At 45.1% G+C, this 23066-nt stretch overlaps 1 protein-coding gene across 1 annotated transcript in view; it reads right to left on the minus strand.

Moving 5' to 3' along the window:
• Positions 1–23066, minus strand: part of WDR44 (WD repeat domain 44) — a 464168-nt gene that overhangs the window by 340189 nt on the left and 100913 nt on the right. The window contains exon 4 of the mRNA XM_069212536.1: positions 526–1180. Within this exon, the coding sequence (XP_069068637.1) occupies positions 526–1180 (655 nt within the window). The remainder of the gene's footprint in view (positions 1–525; positions 1181–23066) is intronic.

Consider the following 23066-nt stretch of genomic DNA (forward strand, 5'->3'; position numbering starts at 1 on the left):
TATTTCTATAGCTTGACCCTAACCAAAAGTCAGCGGAGCACTGCACACGGCACGCAACAGTCTAAAATTATGATATTTGGTGCAACCCATGGCATGGGTCAATATTGCCTTTTGAAATGTTGGGCTGAATTGACAATGTGCCCCATTTGATAAGAAAAGCCATGTTGTGTGCTGTTGTATTAAAATACTAAAGTGAAGCTCAAACCAAGACAAGTAAAACAGCCCCTTTGCAGGACCTGCCCAATGTTTACATCAGGGAACACTCAATGTTAAGTAGTAATAATGTAATTTGAGATGATAGCTGTTTGTTACAATGTCTTCATGTATATGGATTCAATGTATATGTCATCATCTAAAGTAAAACAAAAATAATTATGTTCTGAAAAACAACAAGCTAGGAAGTCTCTTTTGCTTTTGCTGTTATTACGTAGAAATCCTTATTATGTCAGGAAGCCACTTTTTATGACTCAACTTTTGGCATGAAATAACATAGGAATATTACAGGAAAAAAAACAGCAGGCTTACCTTCCAAGCCAGATTTGTGTACTTCAAAATCAAACTCATTTTTCTTTTTTCGTGGTGGAGGTGCTGGCCGCGCAGGAGGTGGTGGTCTTGGAGGCGGTGCATTTACTGGCAGTGGTGGGCGAGTTGGAACGTTTTTCTTTGTGCTGGCGACTATGTCTGGTTCTATACAAAGCTGCCTGGGAGGTTTAGCAGGAGGGATTTCTTCTGTGTTGGAAAAATCTTTGGTAGAGGAGGAGTCCAATAGCATCTGCTCTACAATATTTTTGTGCTCATCGTCTGTAACTTTCTCTTCTGTGGAAGTTGTTTCTGAGTCACTAGTTTTGTAAATATTAAGCTCCTGAGAGGTATTTACATTTTCTTCTAAGTTCAAAGTCTCCTCTGGCCGTTTCTCAGTGGTCTCATCAGAGATCAAACAGGGAATGGAATTTGTCTCAGTTTGTTCACTAGAATTATTATTCAGAGTATCTTCACTGTCCTCTTGTGCCACAGTCTCTGTAACTAACAGTTCAGGAATATAGTTAAGTGTACTTCTGTCAGAGTTCAGTGCACTTGCATCTGATGTAAGATCCACTGGCTCTTCTTGAACGCTGGCAGCCAATGGTATGACTTCCACTTCATTTTCCTTTTGGCTTTCTTCAATAATACTGTCAATTATCTTAGAAAATAAGATAAACATATTTTAGATTTGTAAACATGTAGCTAAAACACAAATAAGAATTCAAGTTATGCTGGCACCAGAGGAAGCCCAGACCCAACAGGAATGCGAAGAGCTGCATTCTATTAAAGAAAACAAATAAAATATTCATGCACTGTGGTAGGGTTGAACTCAACAATGAAATCTAAGGCAAGCAATACTAACCAGCGATGTGAATTGTCCTCCATCAGAGCTCAGCTTGCTTCCTCTTTTGCGGGTGTGTCGACTCCTTGTTTCTCATCATCCCTCCCTCTCATTGCTCCCTCCTGACCCTTCCTCTTTCCCCTGGAGTGTTAACTGAAATTCGAAGTGGCTTCTCATGAGTGCCACTAATTCCATTTTCCCCCTTTCTTTTTTCCTTCCTTTGTATTTCCTTTAACTGCTTGGCTTTGTTCCTCATTGCCAACCTCACCACTCTTTATTCCCTGCTAAAGCTCCTAGGCACTCCGCATCAGGGCTGCCAGTCATTTTTTTAAATGCATTTTTTAAGCCTTAGTTATGTTCCTCCATTTCTTTCCCTCTCATGGAAAGAAAGCTCAAGACTACAATGGAAGCTCCACTGTCATTCCATATTTGTTTCCCATAAAAATAAAATCAGGACTAAATTAAATTGAAGCATTCTGACATTTTGCTTCTATGTGAAACGAAGATCAGATGACAAGAGCGTCAAACCTAGAATAGCCCTGTATTTCTTTTTCTCACCGAAGCAAAAGAAGGAAAATAATGAAAGCTCCCCTACTATTTAACCTTTGCGCCACTTGGAAAAATAGCAGGACAAACATAAAGGTGAGTATGCATTCATTGTAGTACATTAAAAAGAAGACAATTAAGTATACAATGTAGTAATTCCTTCATTTCTAACACTGCACTCTTTCTGGCTTTAATGTGCTAACACAGGAAAACAAAAGCCTTAAATTCCACAGGTACTTGCCTGTGTTTCCACCAGTGGTGGGGCGTAAAAGTTGTGGATGAATGCCCCAGGGAAAATGTTGATGAAAGAGTGGGGAAATGGTGCATTGTCAAGCAAATTTGAGAAATATAGGAGGTTGGTGGAGCAATTGTGAAAGTACAGTCATGAGAGCAATAAAGACTATTTCACATGGAAATGGTGTAGATAGCTGCTTATTCAGTATATCTAGTTGGTTTTGATGCCAAAGTCCATTGTGAAATTGCATTCTCATTCATTCTCTGAAGAATAACACATATTGCAGCATTCACAGAATGACACATTACTTAATATGCATATCTCTTGTGACATTGCACACAGTTTCCTTTGCCAAAGCATATCTGACTGACAATATATAATATATATTTTGCTTGCTGGCCCGTAGGGTACACCTTGAGTAAGAAGCCTTTCTCTTCCTGAGAACACGGAGCTGAGGTAAATCTGAATGAATCAGAAAGCGGAGCAAGCCCTCTGAACAGGCCTAAGTGCTGGGGCTGATTGACTCCAGCTGAGTCACCATCGGGACTCAATCCGCATCTGAGGGCAGGGGCTCGCAGCTTCCAAAGCGGAGTCAGTTAAAAGACCCAGGCAGCTGAGGCTAGGCAGCTGGCCGAGCAGCCACCTCCCGGACCTCTGAGGCCCAACACCACACAGCAGGAGTGGGACTCTGTCTCTCTGTCAGAGCCTAGAGGCTTGAGGATCAGACTGTAAAATTATAATGTAAGAAGAGGACTCCCGAGCTGATCTGTCCTGGCTCTTCGCTTTGTACACAAGAACAAAGAGCAGAGCCAGGGCAGATCAGCCCTGGACTCGCTCATCTTCTTATGTTAGAATTTCCCAGTCGGCTTATCTGTGTTGTTTTCATCATGGGCCCGCCCACGACGCACACTGATTGAGGGAGATGATGTTAATCTCCCCTGTACTGATTTACAAGTTGGTATGGCCGGTGACGTGGAACCAGCGTTAATAAAAGGCCAAGGGATGTTTCCCTCGTGGCCATTAACCAGCTACCTGTGTCTGTGTATTGCTACAACACTTCCACACGAAGTATTCAGTGTTGTAAGGTGCTGTGACCTCACGACACAACAGATTGGCTGACGAGCGGGAGACCATTCCTAGTGTCCTTCGTGCCCGTACCTGCTGTCCGGGACGTGTGTGTTCGGCACCACGTATGTGAAGCGGCTGTCCGTACTGCACTCGTGCCATGGGTGTCACCTGCTACTGAGGACTGCCTGCTGCGGCCTTCCGTCAGAGAGAGGTGCCGGGGCACTGTCTGCAGTGCTCTGCTGCACGCGCGTCCTGACGCTCCCTCCGCTGTTGCCGGGACAACGATGCTGCCTCATTCCCTCAGAGTCGGAAGAAACCTCCTCATGTCGGCGCTGGGCGTCTGGAGGCCTACTACATTGCACGCACGTGGAGACAGCCAGAACAACGAACGGTCGTAAGCACACGACTGAACAAACGTTCAATGAATGTAATACTGTACAAATAATACGAAAAAAAACATTTTTAAACCAATGGGTCTCGCATTTGCTCGAGTCAGAGCTATTAGCGTTGTAAAGAAGAAAAAAAAGCAGCGCAATCGCACTATGTAAAATGCAGAGCGACCGCGCTGCGTGGAAAATAAACAAATAAAGTAGTCCAGACACCATGCTGAAAACATCGAGCCTCATATGTTGTTAGTAGTTAACCGGACAGTGTAGGTGGGCTAAACACTGGAAAAGGCATGACGTATGCATGCCTTTTACAAATGAAAACAAGCGGATTTTAAAAGGCAAGCCCATGAACCAATGTAATTGTTAGCCCAAAGAGAGATTACGTAATGGGACGGAGCGCTTTGCGCTCGCCCATAAAAAAAGGAACAACAAAATCAAGTATTTCAATGAACATTGTGCTGCAGCATAAAAACAAAAAAACAAAAAAGAACTACTAGAGGATATATATATTACAATAAATCCCAAGCACTATATAGATTATGAGGTGGCAGTGAGACCTCCCACACATGCATATCTACACTGGACTCTCTGTACTTTGATGTGGGTGTTCTATAATATTCCCAACAAGGGAGACATCATCTGGCAGTTCAGTTATAATGCGCATGTCGGGCTGAACACAGGTTAGGGCGAACATTAAGTAATTGGCCAACATTTTGCAACACAGCAGCCATGTTGTCAGTTCCTGCGCTAGAACCTTTTATCGTGGAGGGTCCTCCTTCTTCCCAAGCAGCTCGTTGGAAAGAATGGGTGGTTAGGTCAAAAACCTATTTTGCGGCAACGGCATTGAACAATGAGAGACGCCGCCCCATGCTCCTACAATTAGGAGGTGCAGCTATTAATAAACTGGGAAAGTCTGTGGTAGAAGAGGGCCCACCCTTCACTTTCCAGTCATTAAAACAGGCTCTGAAGGCTCATTTCGAACCTCTAGCGAATCCAGACTATGGGCGTATTTTGTTAAGGCAAGCTAGACAACTACCAAATGAATCGGTTGATACATTCTACGCCAGGTTAAAAGAACTAGCACGCACTTGTACATTGCTGGATGACGAAGATGAAATTTGTGCGCAGTTCATACAGGGCTGTGCATCTGTCAAGCTGCGAGAGAGCATCCTACAGGTACCTGGTATGTCTATGGCAAATATTCTCATGATGGGCCGATCCAAAGAACTGTCAAAAGTACGTGCAGCCCATATGGAAGCAGCGTTGCAGACTCAGGTTAAGGTTGAACCGGTGAATGCCATCACCACAGCAGTCGCAGAAAAGAAGAAAAACCGGCAAAAGGTTGCCACTTGCTCACAAACTTGTTTCATGTGTGGCGGCCCATTCCCTCATCAAGGCGCGTGTCCTGCCCAAGACAAGAAATGTTCACCCTGCAATAAAATGAATCATTTCGCCAAGGTTTGCCGGTCATCCGTACGTCCAAAGTTGCAGAAACACAAAACTGTCAACTTAGTGCAGCCACATGTAGTCATCGGAGACGACGACGATCTGGATGAAGAAGAAGAAGAAGAAGAAGGGACTGTTCATGTGGTACATGCTCTGCAGCCTGGAGGGTATCCTCAAAAACGAATACCACAATGTCCCATTTTTCTTGCAGGTCAAATGATGCATGCTTTAATTGACACTGGTGCATCCATTAACATACTGGCGCAGTCACTATTAAAAACTCTTACCATCCAGCCTCAACTGCGGCTGACATCGACTCAGGTATACGCATTTGGGTCGTCGCAACCGCTGCCACTGGCGGGAGTTTTCACCACCAACTTCCATGAGGAGAGTTCAGGGCGCACCAGGGAATTTGTGATAAAGACTGGATCTGATATGCTACTAAGCTGCAGAACAGCTGAGCAACTCAACCTTATCTCGATGGCCTTCAGTGTGCACCTCGGAACTGTGGAAAGTCTTTTAACTGAGTTTGGGCAACTTTTTTGAAGGGATTGGTTGCCTGAAAGACCGTATGTTACGGTTGCACACTGACAAATCCATACAGCCTGTGGCATTAAAACATCGCCGGGTGGCATTCCATCTGCGACCAAAGGTGGAAGAAGAGCTCAGGAAACTTTAGCAGGCCAACATAAATGAGAAGGTTTAAGGTCCCAAACCATGGGTGTCACCAATCGTACTTGCACGGAAACCCAAACAGCCAGGAGAGGTGAGGATCTGTCTCGACATGTGTCTGCCAAACGTCACCAGTAAGCGAGAACGTCACTTGACACCAACCGTAGATTATATCATTGCGGAGGTTGCAGGATCACGGGGGTTCTCGAAAATGGATCTACATGCTGGATACCATCAGCTCATGTTAGATCCTGATTCCAACGGCATAGTAACTTTCTCAACTCATGTGGGTCTCAGAAGGTATAAGCGTTTGAGTTTGGGGATTTCCAGTGCAGCTCAGGTTTTTCAGGACACTATTCGTGGGGTGCTTGCTGGTCTCCCAGGAGTCATCAATGCCAGTGATGACATCCTAGTGCACGCTCCCACCATAGAGTCACATCTTCATCGTCTCAGAGCAACATTCCACAGACTTCAAGAAAATGGTCTTACACTTCACAGGGACAAGTGCGCCTTTTTGCAGCCTGAGGTAGCATTCTTTGGTTACCGTTTCTGTGGAGAAGGAGTCATGCCTGATCCTGCCAAGGTAAAAGACATTCAGTCAGCATCAACACCTACCAATGTATCTGGTGTTCTCAGCTATTTGGGCATGAAAAATTACTGCAGGCGTTTTATTAAGAACTTAACAGCCCTTACCGGCCCCTCTAATAAAAGCCAATGCAGTTTGGGAGTGGGGACCTGAACAAGATGCTTCACTCCAAGCTACCAAGTCAGCGTTATCAGAGCACACCACACTAGTATATTTCGATCCTCATAAAGAGTCAGAGCTATCTGTTGATGCCAGCCCCACTGGTCTGGGGGCACTGTTGGCGCAGAAACAACTGGATGGGAATTTGGCTCCTGTGGCCTATGCCAGCCGTGCTTTGATAGAGACTGAGCAACGCTATTCTCAAATTAAGAAGGAGGCCATTGCGGTGCATTGGGCTGCAGACATTTCCACCTTTATCTGTACGGCCAGCCGTTCATGGTACACAGAGATCACAAGCCCCCAATACCTTTATTTAATGGATATACCTTTATTTAATGGATCCTCCTCCAAACCCCTGCCACGAATAGAAAAGTGGATTCTGCAGTTGCAAGATTATCGTTTTCAAGTGGGTTACAGACCTGGCTCTCTCAACCCTGCGGATTACCTGTCACAACATGCCCGGCCTGCTACTCCTCGAGAGGTTGCTGATGCAAATGAAGTAGAGGAGTATGTGAGGTTGGTGGTAGAAAGATCTCAACCACTGCCTATTTCCATTGACGAAATCAAAGTAGCCACGGACAGTGCTGAGTATCTGCAGCTGGTGCTGTTGGTTCCAGTAAGTGGCACAATGTTCTTCAAAATTTGACTCTAGGGAAGGCGGAGGCCCGGAATATGTTATCCTCGTTGCATAAGGTCAGGCATGAGTTGGCTGTGTCTCCTGAAGGATGTTTACTGAAAGGCCCAAGGCTGGAGATTCCTGTCTCCTTGCAGAATCCGGTAGTGGAATTGGAACACTCCTCACACCAAGGATTGGTCAAGACGAAGTCAAGGTTGAGGAGTAAGATGTGGTTCCCGGTACTTGATGAGCACGTAGATAGAGTAGTGCGTCAATGTGTGATGTGTCAAGCAGTTGATCCGGTTGAGACTCCCCCACCGGTTACCACTCACACCATCCATCCTGTCCCGTGGTTTCGGGCCAGCGCAGATTTTGGGAGTTTGCCAGACGGTTGTCACATGTTCATAGTGATAGACGATGTCTCTAAATATCCGGAAAGAGAAACTGTTGAGTCCCTCACTGCTTCTCAGATCATCCCAAGTCTAGAAAACATCATGACCACCCATGGGTTAGTACAGGAGATACGAACGGACAATGGACTGCCGTTTTCTAACCAAGATTTTGCTGAGTACCTGCAGTCTTGAGAAATCATTCATAAAAAGATCACTCCTCACTGGCCTCAGGCTAATGGAGAAGTGGAACGCTTCATGAGAACCCTCAACAAGTTGTTACGAATTGCAGTAGCCGGTGGTCACTGGAGAAACGCCTAGTTCATTGTGTATGAATCGAAGAGTATGAGATAATATTCCTCATGTCCATGATCGAGTAAGTGAGGCGCTGTCAAAGAGGAAGGACAGAAATGATGAGACGTCAAGAAAACGTAGAGCGAAGAAGAGAGACATCCAAATAGGGGACCATGTTCTTGTACTAAACAGAAGAGGGGGAAACAAATTTATGCTGCCTTTTGAGAAGGACCCGTGGGTGGTGAGTGCAGTAAAGGGCACCATGGTAACTGCCAAAAGGAACCAGGAGACCATCACAAGGAACATTTAATTTCTGTAAGTATTTCGCAGGGCAGATGGTGAGGTGGTGATGGAACAGAGCTCCCCACCAGCCAGTGCATTTGAGGATGATGATGGAGGAAGGGTGAATCTCCATGACAGCTGTTCTGTGTCTGGAGTCCTGGGGTGGCTGTTGACAACCCTCCGTCATTTGATTGAAGGGGTGCAGAACTCGGAGCCTCCTCAAGTTTCAGATCAGGAGGTGCTGGACTCTATGCAAGTCAACTCACTGCCTCCAAGACAAGGGGTGGATTATTACAGTCTATGTCCTCGCCCACCACATTCAGCAAGGTTGCAAGGATTTGTTGTAGACTGATTATATGTGGGATTTATTCTACATACTGAATTGTGGCATATTGTGTTATTATAGTGATTTTCTCCAAACATATTTTTGTGTTTTGTTTTGGGTAAAGGAGGAATGTGTTCGTCATGGGACCGCCCATTACGCACACTGATTGAGGGAGATGATGTTAATCTCCCCTGTACTGATTTACAAGTTGGTATGGCCAGTGACGTGGAACCGACGTTAATAAACGGCCAAGGGAGGTTTCTCTTGTGGCCATTAACCAACTACCTGTGTCTGTGTATTGCTACAACACTTCCACACAAAGTGTTGCAAGGTGCTGTGACCTCATGACAACACTCTGAGCTGCTGACAGAGTGGAGTCTACAATCTGAGGGTTAATTAAGTTAATTCTAACGTAAGATTTACATTAGAATTAACTTACTTAATCCTCGGTTCGCAGAACCCACTACATTGGCATCACTCTTGGGTCGACAAGGCCGTTTCTCAGACTCCGGACCTGGGAAGTGCTGGCTTGGCTTCCTATAATTTACTTTTTTGCCAGCAAGCCAGCTGCACACAAGTATAGTAGTACAAAAATAAATAAAATCAGAAATACACATGGGTAGACCTCCCCCAAGACAGTTATGAATCATCTGAGTATCTAAGTGCGTAAATGTAAAGAAAATAAAGGACCCACCCACACAGCCTGACTTACTACTAGTCAAGTACTGTACACCGTTGTTGTTGAGTTTTCGTTATATTAGTAGTTCACAGTCACAGCAACATGCACAATCATCCACAGAAATCCAATTTTAAGCGCTCAAAATAATACTCATCAAGAACTCATCATACATTTTTAAATCTTTTTTTTAAACACTTCAGCAGACTGACTGCTTCTCCGACTTGACGTAGCAGGAAAAGGTGAACTGAAAGAGAGGGGGCCAGCTGAACAAACGAGACACCTCAATTCATAACAATTATTTAAATAAATAATTGTTGTTGTGCTGACCAATGACATTCATTAGGAGGATCGATGAGTTCAGAAACTCAGAGCAGAGGACAATTCTCAAGTATGAGACCAGGCCAGTGGAGGTCAAGAGGTCAGATCACAGGTGTGGTGTCTTTGTCTCCCTCTTTTGGTCTCAATGCCGTTAAACCCAATGCACACAAAGAGAAGAGAGAAAGAAACAGAGCAGCAAGGGAAAATGGCCAATCACTGCATGGCTTCATCATAAGGCCATATTGTGATTGGCCATAGTCCGTGGTCAAAAGCCTTCCATCCCTGCGCCGACTCATGTTCAGACCCTGCATCAGAGGTCTAGTACCACGCCACCCTTGAGCCAATGCAGCTGCTGCTCCCTTGCTTTCATTATACAGACACAGCATGAAAGTAGCACCAGGATTGGCTCAACAGCAAACTCCCCCTCCCCCACTCACTAATTGTGCAGGTGGAGTGGCTTCTAGTGCGCATGTCGGGCTGACCAGAGAAATGCAGCCAGCAAACCCGAAATGCGCACTTGGACCCAGAGTCACTGAGCATTTCATCCAGGGGTGCTTCTGTTCAATATTCTTAAGCCTCAACCAGCCCCCGCAGGTCCACATTGGCTTACAAAGGCTGCCTCAGGCTCTGCAGATAGTTTAAAAAAAAGTTGGAATATTTTTATTTATAGTACAACCGCCCCTGGTTTGTACATGTTAACACCTTACAACCAAATTATATAGGCTTTACCAGTGCTCCTTTAATGTGTGAATTAGACACATTTCTCACACAAGCTCAAATCACTGAAATATTCAGTTAGTTTAAGTCCTTTTGGAAAAAGCACATGTTCTTGTGCATTGGGTCAAAAAAAAAAAAAAAAAAACATGTGGCATCTGCACCTTGCCAGGAGTTTCATATATAGGTTGCTGCACTTGAAAAACACAGTATAAATGCAGGGCACCAGCTTTCCTAAGGCGACATTTCTAAAGAAACAAATTTCCCACATCTTCTTAAATCTTTATGACAATGTAATTCTCCTGAAGGATTATCGAAACAGTTAACCAACAAGTGTTTTCCTCTCCAAGAATGAAGCTGCAGTTGGCGGTAGTGATTTTCCACCCTTCAAATGCACTGATTGTACAACAAAACCACAAGGAAATTCAGCTGCATTATAGAAGTTTAAAACACAAAACCTTAGTATTGGAGTACAGTTAAATGAGGGCTGTAATATTCAGTGAAGTATATGGTATTTCTATAGCCCGAACCTAGGCAAAAAACAATGGAGCACCATACATATTAAGCGTATGACGACACATAATACAAGTGGCTGACTTACATTACATAAAGACATTTTTGCTACAAGGAATTTGTTTATCAAATCAACACACTATCTTTGTGAAGGAAGTTTTGCCATCACATTTAAAACAGTGCACTATTCTCATGTCATTTTTAGATTAGTAAGTCAAAATGTATAGCTACCATACATTTCAAGTGGGTGCCTGAATGTATAGCTACCATACATTTCAAGTGGGTGCCTGCCTTACTCAACTATCATCAATAACGACCTGGCAGCTTTTACCATCAAGACGGGAGAAACTCAGCATCCTACTCTACAAGCCTATTGAAGTAGGATGCATTCTGCTAGTAAAGTTGAAGCGGAATGCCTGAAACCATTTGCTTCTTAAACACTGTATCTGCATTTGAGTCTTGAGAACGTGGGTAGGTCTATGTGAATGGGATACATTAAGGGATACGGAATAAAGGTCTTGTCCCCTATATAATGTGAGTCTTTGTGTTCATTGGTATTTCAGTTGGTGTCTGCAATTCAACAAATTCTGAGCTACTAAGGTGACTTGAGGCCAGTGTACCCTTATCTTTTTGAGAACTTGGGGCATGAGTGGTACTGTCGGGAAGGACACTGCCACTCAAGGCAGAACACATCTCTAAGCGAGAGACATCTTGGAAGTTGCAATGAGAAGAAGTACTGACATTGCGCATGATTGATGGTGGCAAACACATCAAGCCAGGGTTCACCGCATTCGCAGAAGAGGCCTTGCACCACTTCTGGGTGTAATTTCTACGTATGATCAATTTCAACGAGGTACTAATAGTTAATCTCATTTACCCTGGAATTCAAAGACCCTGCCAGGAGGTTCACCACTAGTAAGATACTTTGGGTGTCCAGCTATCTCCAGAGGTGCCAGGAGTCCTGGCAAAGGGTCCTTTACCCAATCCCGTCCTGTTTGTTGCAGTACCACATGGCAGTGGCGCTGTCCATGAGCACCTGCACCAGCCTCCCTTGGATGGACAGCAGGATGGCCCTCAGATCCAGAAGGCTGATGTGGAGTTGGAATTCCGCTGGAGATCAGAGGCCCCTGATCTCCAACTCTCTCGGATGGCTATACCAACCCAGAAAAGATGCATCAGCCACCACTGTCAGCTCTCGGTGAGGAAAGGAGTGAGGTCTGTCACGGAACCAATCACGTTTCAGTAACCTCCTTTGCAGATCCTTTGCAGTCTCCTCTGAAATCTGAACATGGTAGGAGAGGTCCCCTTGATGTTGAGCTCACTGGGACCTGCGATTTCACTGCAGAGCCCACATATGCCACCTAGCATGCCCAGCCAGTAGGATGCAGGAGGCCATCAGTCCCAGCAGCCTCAGAGTCGACCTCACTAAAATCCAGGACAGTGGTTGAAAGATTGGAATCATAGCCCGAATGTACTGGATTCTCTTCCCAGGAAAAAGACACAAAACTGAGCCATGTCAAGAATGGTTCCAGTGAAGGGGAGACAAACCGCAGGTAGCGCCGATAGGCCGGCAGGATGAGAATATGGAAATAGGCATCCCTGCAGATCCTAAACCACCACCTCCAGGATAGAGACCAGACAAAACCAGGGTGAGCATTATTATCACCTCCTTCTGGAGGAAGGCAATGACAAGGCAGAGATCCAGAATGGGCCAAAGACCTCCTTCCTTCTTTGGTACTAGAGAGTAATGAGAATAGCAACCACGCCATACTTCTGGCACCACCGCACTCCCGACAGCCCCTCTGGCCAAAAGGGTTTCCACTTCCCGCCCAAAAAAAATGGATAGATGGTCCCCCATCAGTTGCTGGGGTGATGGTGGGAGGTACAGTGCGGAAAAGAAGAAGGATAGGGTATAAACGTTTCCGACAATTTGCAGTACCCACCTGTCGGATGTGGTGATCTGCCAAACTGAAAAGAATTGGTGGACTCCATCTCCCATCGGATAGCTGTGACTTTGAAAGGGTAGACTAAAGAGGCTTGACAGGTGAGCTTACCAAGGGGAGGGTGTACTGAGCAGCATGCGGACCTTGGCCACGGGCGCAGTGGGCATCATGGTCTCCCCCGTGAAACTGCTGCGTCCCTGCTTGGGAGGAACAGGCTGGTAGTAGGGAAAGCCTCATCAAAAACCACAAAAGGAACACTGAAATTGTTGCTAGTGAGGCTGGTTACAAAGGCCCAGGGAGCAAGTGAAAGCCTTACTCTACTTGAAACTTTCACGGGCAGAATCAGTCATGTTCCCAAACAGGTGAGTCCCATTGAACGGCATTGTCCATCAGGCAGGAATGGACACTGTCTGGTAAACCAGCGGAGCACAGCCATGTATGGCAACGAATCGCAACACTGGTGCCAATAGCCCGTCCAGCGGAGTGGGTGATGTCCAAGCCACAACAAATTGTGAATTAAGTGAATTTACAAGTGTTCTGAATGTCCTGTTACAGGAAAGGGTGAAGGTCGCCAGGAACATCTGGGAGGACTTGGGCCGCCACAAGTCAAAGAGGGCATGAGTATAGTGACCCAGCAAACAGAAGACATTAATTGATCACCCGGCAAAAATGGCCAATGAGGAGAGGCATTTTCCGAATGCCTCCATTCGCTTCAATTCACTATCAGGGGGAAGGTCAGGAAAATTCTTGTGGTTCATCCAGCTGGTGGAGGCCTGCATCACAAAGCTCTTAGGAGAAAAGTGCTGTGACTAACAGGCCCGGTACCCTGGAGCAAAACAATGGCATCTGGCGATAAGCTGTTAACAGCAAGGCCGGTATAAGGCTTAGCCCAAGAACATATTAGGACTTTTGTCAAGGCCTCATTAAAAGGCAGAAGAGACTCAGAAGAAGTGCACCAAGGCTATAGGATTTATGTCAGGATGTTTGTTTTTACCTCCATAGTGGGGAGGTGGTTTTCAAGGACTTCAGTGGCCCTACACATAACCATGGCGTAGGACGCAGATTCTTCTGTAGATGGGCCAGGAGGAGAGGAAAGGATTGACTTAGGAAAGTGTTTAGCCCACTAGCAATCTCTCATACCAATTGTCATCGGCATAATGCTAAGCCAACTCATTACCCTGGTCATAATCTTTATCAGAGTCCATTCCAAAAAGAAAACGTAAAGAGTGTTCTCTGCCTTGTGTAAGAGAGTGCAGAAACCTCAGTTGGATTTGGCTGTGATGTCGGTTGAATTCGGACCAGCGTTATAAAGGATAATCAGGCCACCTCTTTGGGCAGCGAAGTCAGCATCAGCGTCAACTTACCTAAGTCCGGTGTGGGCATGGGTGATAGAGGTGGCATGGGTGATAGAGGTGGCGCAGGTACTGGAACTATGGGCAGAAGCAGCTCAGAGGGTCCAGGTGGTGTTAAGACTGAACCTGCTGTGGAAATTCGGGTAGTAGGCCTCTCGATTCTGTGAGGCCCGAATGTGCACAAGAAGGAGATGGAAAAGAACCAAAGAGCTGAAGCAGAGCTGATCAAAACTGTTCAATCTGGCGCAGGGTGGCTGAAGGCCCGGGAAATTGCAGAATCGGCTCTGAAGTATGCCAACTTCAGAAGCAGGAATTAAATTGCTGGCACCACCCACACAATATATCAGGGGAGTGGAAATGTAGAGAAGGAGTGAAACTCAACTTCAACTTTTTATGTTTCTTGTGCTTACCTGAAGATTTGGAGTGTAATGAAGGCTGGCCTTGCAAGCGGCTCTATCAACCCCAGGGCTGAGCTTTGTCCTGAGCTTCTTGTGCTCGGCAGTGTAGAGTTTAATCTCGCATTCCCTGATGGCCTTCAGGTCCATCGATGCACAGATCCTGAAGGTCTTGAAGTCATGTCTCCACCTGAGACACCACAGGCAAACATTGTGGGGATCTGTTGCAGCCATCTGTTTGGGACACACCTTTAAGGGCTCAAAACCTTTTGCCTTAGGGGGTCACTTGCACAATGTTGAATTTTTGGTAGAATAATAGCAAAAAGTGATCTCTGCAGTCTAGAGACTTGGAAAGAAAGGAAATGACACCAGTGGGGTCAATATAGGCCCTGCTGGTTACTTCCGGAGCAGAATGGCGTTAGTACGAGTACGCATGGTGCCACCTTCCGGAGCGTAGAGGTACTATGAAAAAGGTTTACGGATCCAGTCTGACACCAGCGTAATATTAAAAAAGTGAGGGATCTGCAGCTAGAAATCTCTATCAGAAAGCCTGAGTCAGTGGTAGCACTGTACGTGTGGAGAGACAGAGTGGGTTCAAATATAGTGTTGGAAGCAGCATGTAGGTGCTGTGCTCACCCATCACCAATGAGTGGGGAGTTTCTAATGATGGTAGCAATATCCACAATTAAGGTTTATGTCACTAGCACGGAGAAAACAACGGAAGTGCTCTATATTAAAGTGCAGGAGCTGAGTGTACCTCTGCAGAAATGGAGACAGCTCGGTGAGATTTCTTCAGTTGATGCAATCTTGCCTCTTGGAAACTGCCCTCTATTGTGCAACTTGAAGCCAAGAAGGAAATCTAAACATCACGTAAGAATGCCAAACTAAATGTCTTAAGAGTTTCCAGAGGTTCAAGGTGAAGAGCATCTGAGGCAGAGGACTTCTTCAAGATGGAGGTATCGCTAGAGATTGAGTCAGTAATAACAAAAAATACAGAGACCCTAGATATTAGAAGAAGGCATTGTGTGAATCCATGACCAGCATCTGCTTCCTGCAGCCACGGCAAGATTTGAAGCCTGAGGTCTGCAGGAGGGGGATAGAGGGGAACATTTCCCTAGCATACTACCTGGAAAACTAGTTTTTTACAGCTTTTTTGGAGTCCTAAAACAGAATTTTGAGAGTAAAGCTACGGATCTACGTCAAAGGGCTAAGAAAATAAATGATGTCACTTGCCAGAATAGCACAAGGTTTCCAGAGAGCCAAGGGCACCACCTATCACAGCAATCACTTTGAAACGCCTGGATCCAATCTAATACCAGAGGGTATTCAATAGGTGAGAAATCTGAGGTTACAAGTTTCCATCAAAAAGAATGAGCAATTATTTGATTTTCATTTAGAGCAGTTCACTTTGAAGTACCCACCACAAGCTATCCCACTCCCCTTTTGTGGAGCCCAGACACCTAGTGCAGAGGTAGCGTTTAGGTGAGAACATGAACATAGACCGTGTAGGTTGGTCATTAATACTTATATTGTTGCACTAAGTCCAGTATTTAAGGCACTAAGTCCAGTATTTAAGGCACTAAGTCCAGTATATAAGGCACTGACCATCTATCAAAAACGTTTGTGAGCAGAACTGTCCCTATGTTTTGGGGTGCGTTTCAAAGTTCATTTTTTCTCTTGAAAAAACTACATAAAAGAAAGAGTAGTTTAGCAGCCAGAAATTGCAGCACTTGAAGGGTACAGCGGTGGTTCATTTAACTGATAGGGGAAAAGATGCTGTAGATGTCTGGCTGTCTGTAACAATGAAACGTTAAATATAGGTGGAAGGTACTGTGCCTCTCGGTTAAGCAGGTGTTGGGTTTGACCTAAGAGACAACGGGCCAAGTAGAAAGTTATGGCTTCAACCTAATACCTACTGGCATAGATTTCTCTGTTTAAAAAGAGCAATTACTGTTTGGGAATTGCTCGAAACGTCCACAAGAAGACGGACAAATACATCTGGCAGTACAAGACAAATTTCCTTTTTTGGTGTCCATGCATCGAGGCAGTGCAAACATTATACCGATCAAAGTGGAAATGAAAATGAGGAAATATTCTGTTTTATGTTAATCAAACCAATAAAAAAGTGTTCCAAATAATATTTATCTAGCTTAGGGAGGTTGTTTGGCCTAGCTCCAACTGGAGGACGATGGTATGATCAGTGAGCATTGGTGTGTGGCTGGTGAGTGGGAAGAAATATTATGGCACTGTATTGTGCCCTTCAAGCAACATAGGGTAGGTCAGGCTCTGAGTTGCTGATTCAGTTTTTAACGCAATACTCAGGCAGCAATTGTGCCGAATCTTTCTGAAACACCTTGTTCTCTTATCAAGGGACAGATAAATATATCTTGTGCCCAAAGAAGGGCAGCCGTTTCTTCCTACAGTACAAGGCGTTTTTTTTTTTAGCATCCGAACATTATTATAGAGAACCAGAACCCTATCAAAACTAGATGAATTACAGGGCCTGCAAAAGTCAATAAACGTCTCACTGTGAAACAATTATTTGAGGATTTAAAGCGCTGCTTCCAAATATGAAATAATGAATCATATTAGGTCACCTTTGCGCTGATACGAAAATTTAAAAAATATTAAATCATTTTGCAAAAGTGTTGCTGCTTGCTCAATAGGCAATCGAAAAACAGATTTTGGACACAGGTAAAAATGTAAGAAAGCGTGTCGTAACTATTTAAAAAAACTATTGCTTAAAACTTTTTTTACTGTGTTATGTTTCACAAATATCTGATCCATAAATAACCTCTTGAAATATAGGTTTAGAAAACTGAGTCTGAACTATTTTAGCTGTCTATATGAGGTTGGTACTCCCCCTTCTGTGTAGGCTACAGGATACAAAGCATAACAGGGCAGAAGCCCCGTTGATTAAAAATTGATGGAAGGGCTAGAGTCAAGCCAGAAGAACTTGAGAAGAAAATTAAGTTGACATAACACCAGCAGTGAGGACAGACTCCCGGCGGGACTATGAAAACCCCTGTGAAGGGCAGACGGTAGGAAAGGAAACAGGCCATGAAGGCGGGTAGCCATGCCTGCTCAAAGGGAGTAGACAAACATAATCTGGGTGAATGTCTGAGCAGGAAGTGGTTGGCTCTCCCCCAAGAGAGTTTAAATTAGGACTTTGTTCCTTGAGGCAGGAAACAAGTGAAATTACAACCCCCAAGTCAAGATTAGTCAAGTATGGCAGCTGAGGCAAATGCCTTGTACAGGCCAGATGACGAGCTTCCTGGATATGGTTTGCAAAGAGAGCGAAAGACACTGCCCCACTGAATTTGTAATGCTCCCTTGGTGAACAAAGTTCAATAGAGTGTGGCTACGCCCTGGTGTTGCAGGTGGAACGCACTGCTGATGAGGCTTCTGAGGCCCAGAAGAAGAGGACTCAATGGAGAGAAGATTGCCGGCTGCATATCTGCTGGCTGCTTTAGAAGAACAAGAAGAGCAAGAGGACTAATTTCCATCATCCACCTGCATATGAAATGACATCACTAGATTTCCCACCATTCAACTGCACAAGCAGTGACATCACTGGATTCCCCATCATCCATCTGGACAGGATGTGACATCACTACTCCACCCTCCCAAGTCCTACTTAATGGTGGCCACAGAATAGGCACACTGCTAGTGAACCAGAGGCAAGCGTGTCTGCACCTATCTAATCCTGGACATTACCCAGCAGCAGTCCTGGTTCTCCAACCTCTACAACTGACACACCCTCAACCAAGGTATCTTGCTCCATATGCTGCTTCTGCTCCCTCGCCGTACCACACAACGAGGGATCATTTGCCTGTGAGTCCTAAAAGTGTCATGTAGTTACCCACAGCTAACACTCACAACACCGACACTAACAGCACCAAACAGCCGAATTTCTCTCACTCATACAGTCCTGAAACCATCCACACAACAATAAACACTCATATGCATGCTTCTCAATACCCACTCTCTCACCAAACACGCCAGAGAGATCTGGGACCTGATGCACGCAATGCTCAGACCTACTTTTCCTCACAGAAACCAGGCTGAACACTGCTTCGACTACACAACCCCAGAAAAGGAATAACTATCATCCACAAGAGCACCATCAGCTGCACCACTTCCACAGACACATCATCCTCCAACATGGAACATGTACTAACTTCACCAACACCATTAAGGACTTCGTTGCATCACTTGCCTTCAACGCTCGCAACTACATCCTATTTGAATACTTACTTCCTCCTGAAAGACTAAGTTGATCCTCAACTCAAAAGCACTCAAAGACCATGGAAGTCTGGGCCTCACCCAACAATTAAAGGGACATCACCAGACATCTCTGGACCATATTTTCATCACCTTTGACAACATCGAGTTGATGAGCCCACACCAGGCAGTCTCCAGGACAGAGCACGTTCGGGTCAAGTGTCCCGGTCCAACATATACGCACCACCACCACCAGACCAGCCCGCAAAAGTGGAACAGCATCACTGACAAGTACTGGAACATGGCTCTCAACACACATAGCTCCCAGTACAACAGCAGCCTGCCCAAAGTAATCAAAAATTTCAACAACTGGATCACCTCCTGCTCCCTACCCTCACAGCAATACAACAAGATCTAGACATCAGGCCAGTTGGTACATGGAGGATCTCATACTGATGAAATTCCACTGCAAACACTAGATTGCAAATGGAGGACAAGCAAGAACAATGCAGACAGGAGCACATTCAAATTTCCCTCAGACTCTAATACCAAATTATCTGGACTAACAAATGCACCGCTCTTGCGGACTGCATCGAGGCTAGCACCAACAGAAGGATTTCACCTCACTAGTGGCTACCTCCAACAGAAGGATTTCACATCACTAGTGGCGATACTTTCAACTTGATCACCTCCTCGCATGATCTCTACAATCTCTCTCAGTACTTCAGCATTAAAAACAACACCATTTATAGCAACTTTAACCTGCAACTGGCCCCAAAAGAGCTCACCAAATGCTTCTCGTCCTTATCCAAAGAACCATTGCTAACCACATGGCCTGTCATAACCCCAGAAGAAATAGCGGCCACCATGAAGTCCATCCACTCAAGGGCCCCATAGGAGCTGCTGCCCCACTACACCTGCTCCAGAGGACTACAACCCATGAGCCTGTGCTCACAACCATTTTTCCACAGCCTACCCAGGTGCTTGGAAACACGCAACTGTCCTCTCATTGTGGAAGAAACACTCTGCAGACCATTCAATGCTCAGCAACTACAGACCTATCTCCCTGCTACCATACCAGACCAGGGTCTTCATCAACAGGTACCTCGTCGAATCCCTCAATGACCACCAACTCCTCAACACACTCAATCTGGTTTCTGACCCAATAACCCATGGAAACTGCCCTCCACAGATGACATCCATGTGTCTCTGGACAGAAGACATACGGCCTCCCCTCATCCTCCTACACCTGTCTGCAGTGTTTGATGCTGTCTCCCACCATATCCTCATCCAATGCCTACACAACATTGGAATCCAAGCACATGCACTCGGGAGGACCTCGGGAGACAGCCTTTTAACATAAACCTTGGTCGCCTGTGCCCTCATCTGCGGAGTTCTGCAAGGAACCTCCCTGAGCCCAAGCCTCTTCAACACAAACATGATCCCTGTAGGCAGCATCATTCATTCTCACAACATGAGTATCGTCTACGACGATGACATGAAACTCATTCTCTCCTTCACAGACAAATAGCCCAGTAACGGGATCAAGTTCAATGCCTGCATCACACACTGAATGAAGAGGAACTCTCTGAGGCTTAAATTGTGACTGCCTGAGGTTTAAATTGTTACTAGAATCATCTTCAGGAAGTGCACTTACCCGCGGGCCTCCACCAATTGCCCATCAGAACTAAGCTTGACACCCAACACCCAAGTAAAGAACCCCTGGATTGTCAGACAGCAAAACCCAACCTGACCGCTCAAGTTAACGCCATCACCGCCTCATGATTCCACACCCTGAGAAAGATTTTCAAATGGCTTCCAATCAGGACCCGAAAAAAACATCATGTACACCCTTGTCACAAGCAAGCTGTACTATGGGTAAACTCTATCCCAGGATCAACAAAAAACTCACCAGAAGCCTGCAGACCACTCAGAACCCAGCTGCCAGAATCACTCTCAACCTCCCATACCACACTCACATCCCACCACACAGAAGGGAGCTCCACTGGCTACCCTCCAATGATCTACCTGCAAGTAGCCCTCCTGTGCGCAGCCCAGCCTACTAAATTAGAAGCTTTTGCTTGGTTGAAAAAACTGACTGATCTAGTGCCCTGTCTTGTCTGGTTGTAGGACTCTGACTTCCACTTTGAAGAATAAGCATGGAGGTAAAATAGTAGACTGGACCAACCTGCTAGACTTACCCAGCCCACACTTCATTGCAGTCAGCCTGAAAATATACTTCGTAGCATGCCTCCCATGCCCACTAGTTGACATTGGAACATCACTGTTTCTTAACGCTTTTTCACTTTTACACTCCAAAAATTCAACTCCTATCCTATTTTACAAAATTTGGTGTTATTTTACATATTACAAATTCAATTCTCCATTTTAATAAATTCGTATGGGAATTTGACAGATTGGTTTGTTGTCCTTACTGCTGTCTAGTGCTCCTGAATTTGCATTTCTTTGAGAAAAAAACCTGCCATTTTATGTCAAACCTTCCAATGATTGATTAAGATTTTTTCACTAAATAACAAGTTACTTACCTTTGGTAATGCCTTATCTGGTGGAGACTATCTAGCCACAGATGCCTTACCTTAGAATTATCCCCAGGCATCAGACTGGATCCGGACACTGTTTTTGAGCAGTACCCATGAGCACCAGTAGTTAGTGTTGTTCGGCTCCACGTGACATCGTCCGCACTGGAAGTGATGTGCACAGTGCCTATGTAGGTGCCACCCCAATACGTCAGTTTCTTTTATCAACTTTCCACACCAGAAGCACTGAGCCACGAAAAACACTGAACACAGGTGTGGAAAACTAGGGCCCTGAAAGGGGAAAAAAACACTGTCCTTAGAAATCCATTTGCAGAGCGAGGAGGATGTGTGGGCGGGTAAGGAATCTGCAGTTAGGTAGAGTCTCTACCAGATAAGGGATTACCAAAGGTAAGTACTTTGTTCATCTGCTAGAGACTTCTAGCTGGAAATTCCTTACCTTAGGATAGATACTCAAGCAGTAGCTCCCCGGAGGTGGGTCTGTGAAACAGTTTCACACTAAAGAGTCCTGCAGGACTGAACAAAGTGCCCGTCCCGACAGACCTAACTGTCCAGGCGAAAAAGTTACTTACCTTCTGTAACACTTTTTCTGGTGGATACAGTAGCTACCTGTGGATTTCTCACCATATGAATTCTCCCAATGCGCCAGCATTCGACAGAAACTTTCTTCCCAGCTCTTCACGTCAACGAGGATGTCACAATTGCACGGCTCCGCACGCGACTCCGTCCGACGTCATTGTGGCAATATCAGGTCCTAGCTGGCGTGCTGATGTCAGTTTCACCATTTTTTTACAAGCCTTTGAGGCAAACAGATGAAAACCGACCTCACAAAAAAAATATATATATATATATATATATATATATATCACAATCCAAATACAATTTAAATACAACATTTATTCATATAAAAAATACCCCAAAACATATATACTCCTCTAGTAAAAGAAGTCTTGGTATGACCAACTGGGAGGCGGGTGGGACTGTGAGGAATCCACAGGTAGCTACTGTATCCACCAGAAAAAGCACTACCGAAGTGAAGTACGTTGTTCTTCTGATGGATACAACTACCTGTGGATTCCTCACCTTATGAATAGAGTGCCAAAGCAGTACCACACTCGGAAGTGGGTGCCTGACCGGTCACACCAAGAAATCCTGCAACACAGAACATGCAAAATGCTTGTCCCTCCTAACTTCCGAATCCAAGCAATAATGCTTCGCGAAAGTGTTGAGGAAAGCCCAAGTTGCTGCCTTGCAAATATCCACTACTGGAACACCTCTAGCCAATGCCGAAGTAGTAGACTTAGCCCTGGTAGAATGAGCTCTAATACCCTCAGGAGGATGAATAACAGATCTAAATGCAAAGAATGACCCACTTGGATATGGTTCTCTTATGGATAGCTTTGCCTTTCATCTTACCCACATATCCAACCAAGAGTTGGTCATCACCACAAAAGTCTTTTTGTTCTTTCAACATAAAAACTCGGAGCTCTTTTCAGGTCTAAGGCATGGAGTCTTTCTTCCTCTTTTGAAGGGTGAGGAGGAGGATAGAAGGATGAAAGAGTATTAGACTGCCCCATATGGAAGGGAGTGACAACTTTAGGAAGAAAAGCCGCCCTGGTTCTCAACACCACCTTGTCAGCATAAAATTACGCTAAGAGCCTGGAGCTCACTCACACACCTAGCAGACGTGATAGCAAAAAGGAAAACTGTCTTTAAGACTAACAGCCTTGATGAAAAAGAATGCATAGGTTCAAACGGTGAACCCATTAAAAAAGTTAAAACCAAATTTAAATCCCACTGAGGCACAGGTAACGGAGTGGGAGGAAACTTATTAGTCAGAACCTAACAACTATAGGTGATTTAAACAAGGACGGTTGATCAGGAAGGCACAGAAAGGCCGACAGCGCCAATAAATAGCCCTTGACAGTCCAACTGCACAACCCTTCTAGGTTAAAGTAAGGGCAAACATCAGAACATCAGATAAATGGGCCTTTAAGGGATCA

The sequence above is a fragment of the Pleurodeles waltl genome, chromosome 2_1 (assembly GCF_031143425.1).
Source record: "Pleurodeles waltl isolate 20211129_DDA chromosome 2_1, aPleWal1.hap1.20221129, whole genome shotgun sequence".
Classification (NCBI taxonomy): domain Eukaryota; kingdom Metazoa; phylum Chordata; class Amphibia; order Caudata; family Salamandridae; genus Pleurodeles; species Pleurodeles waltl.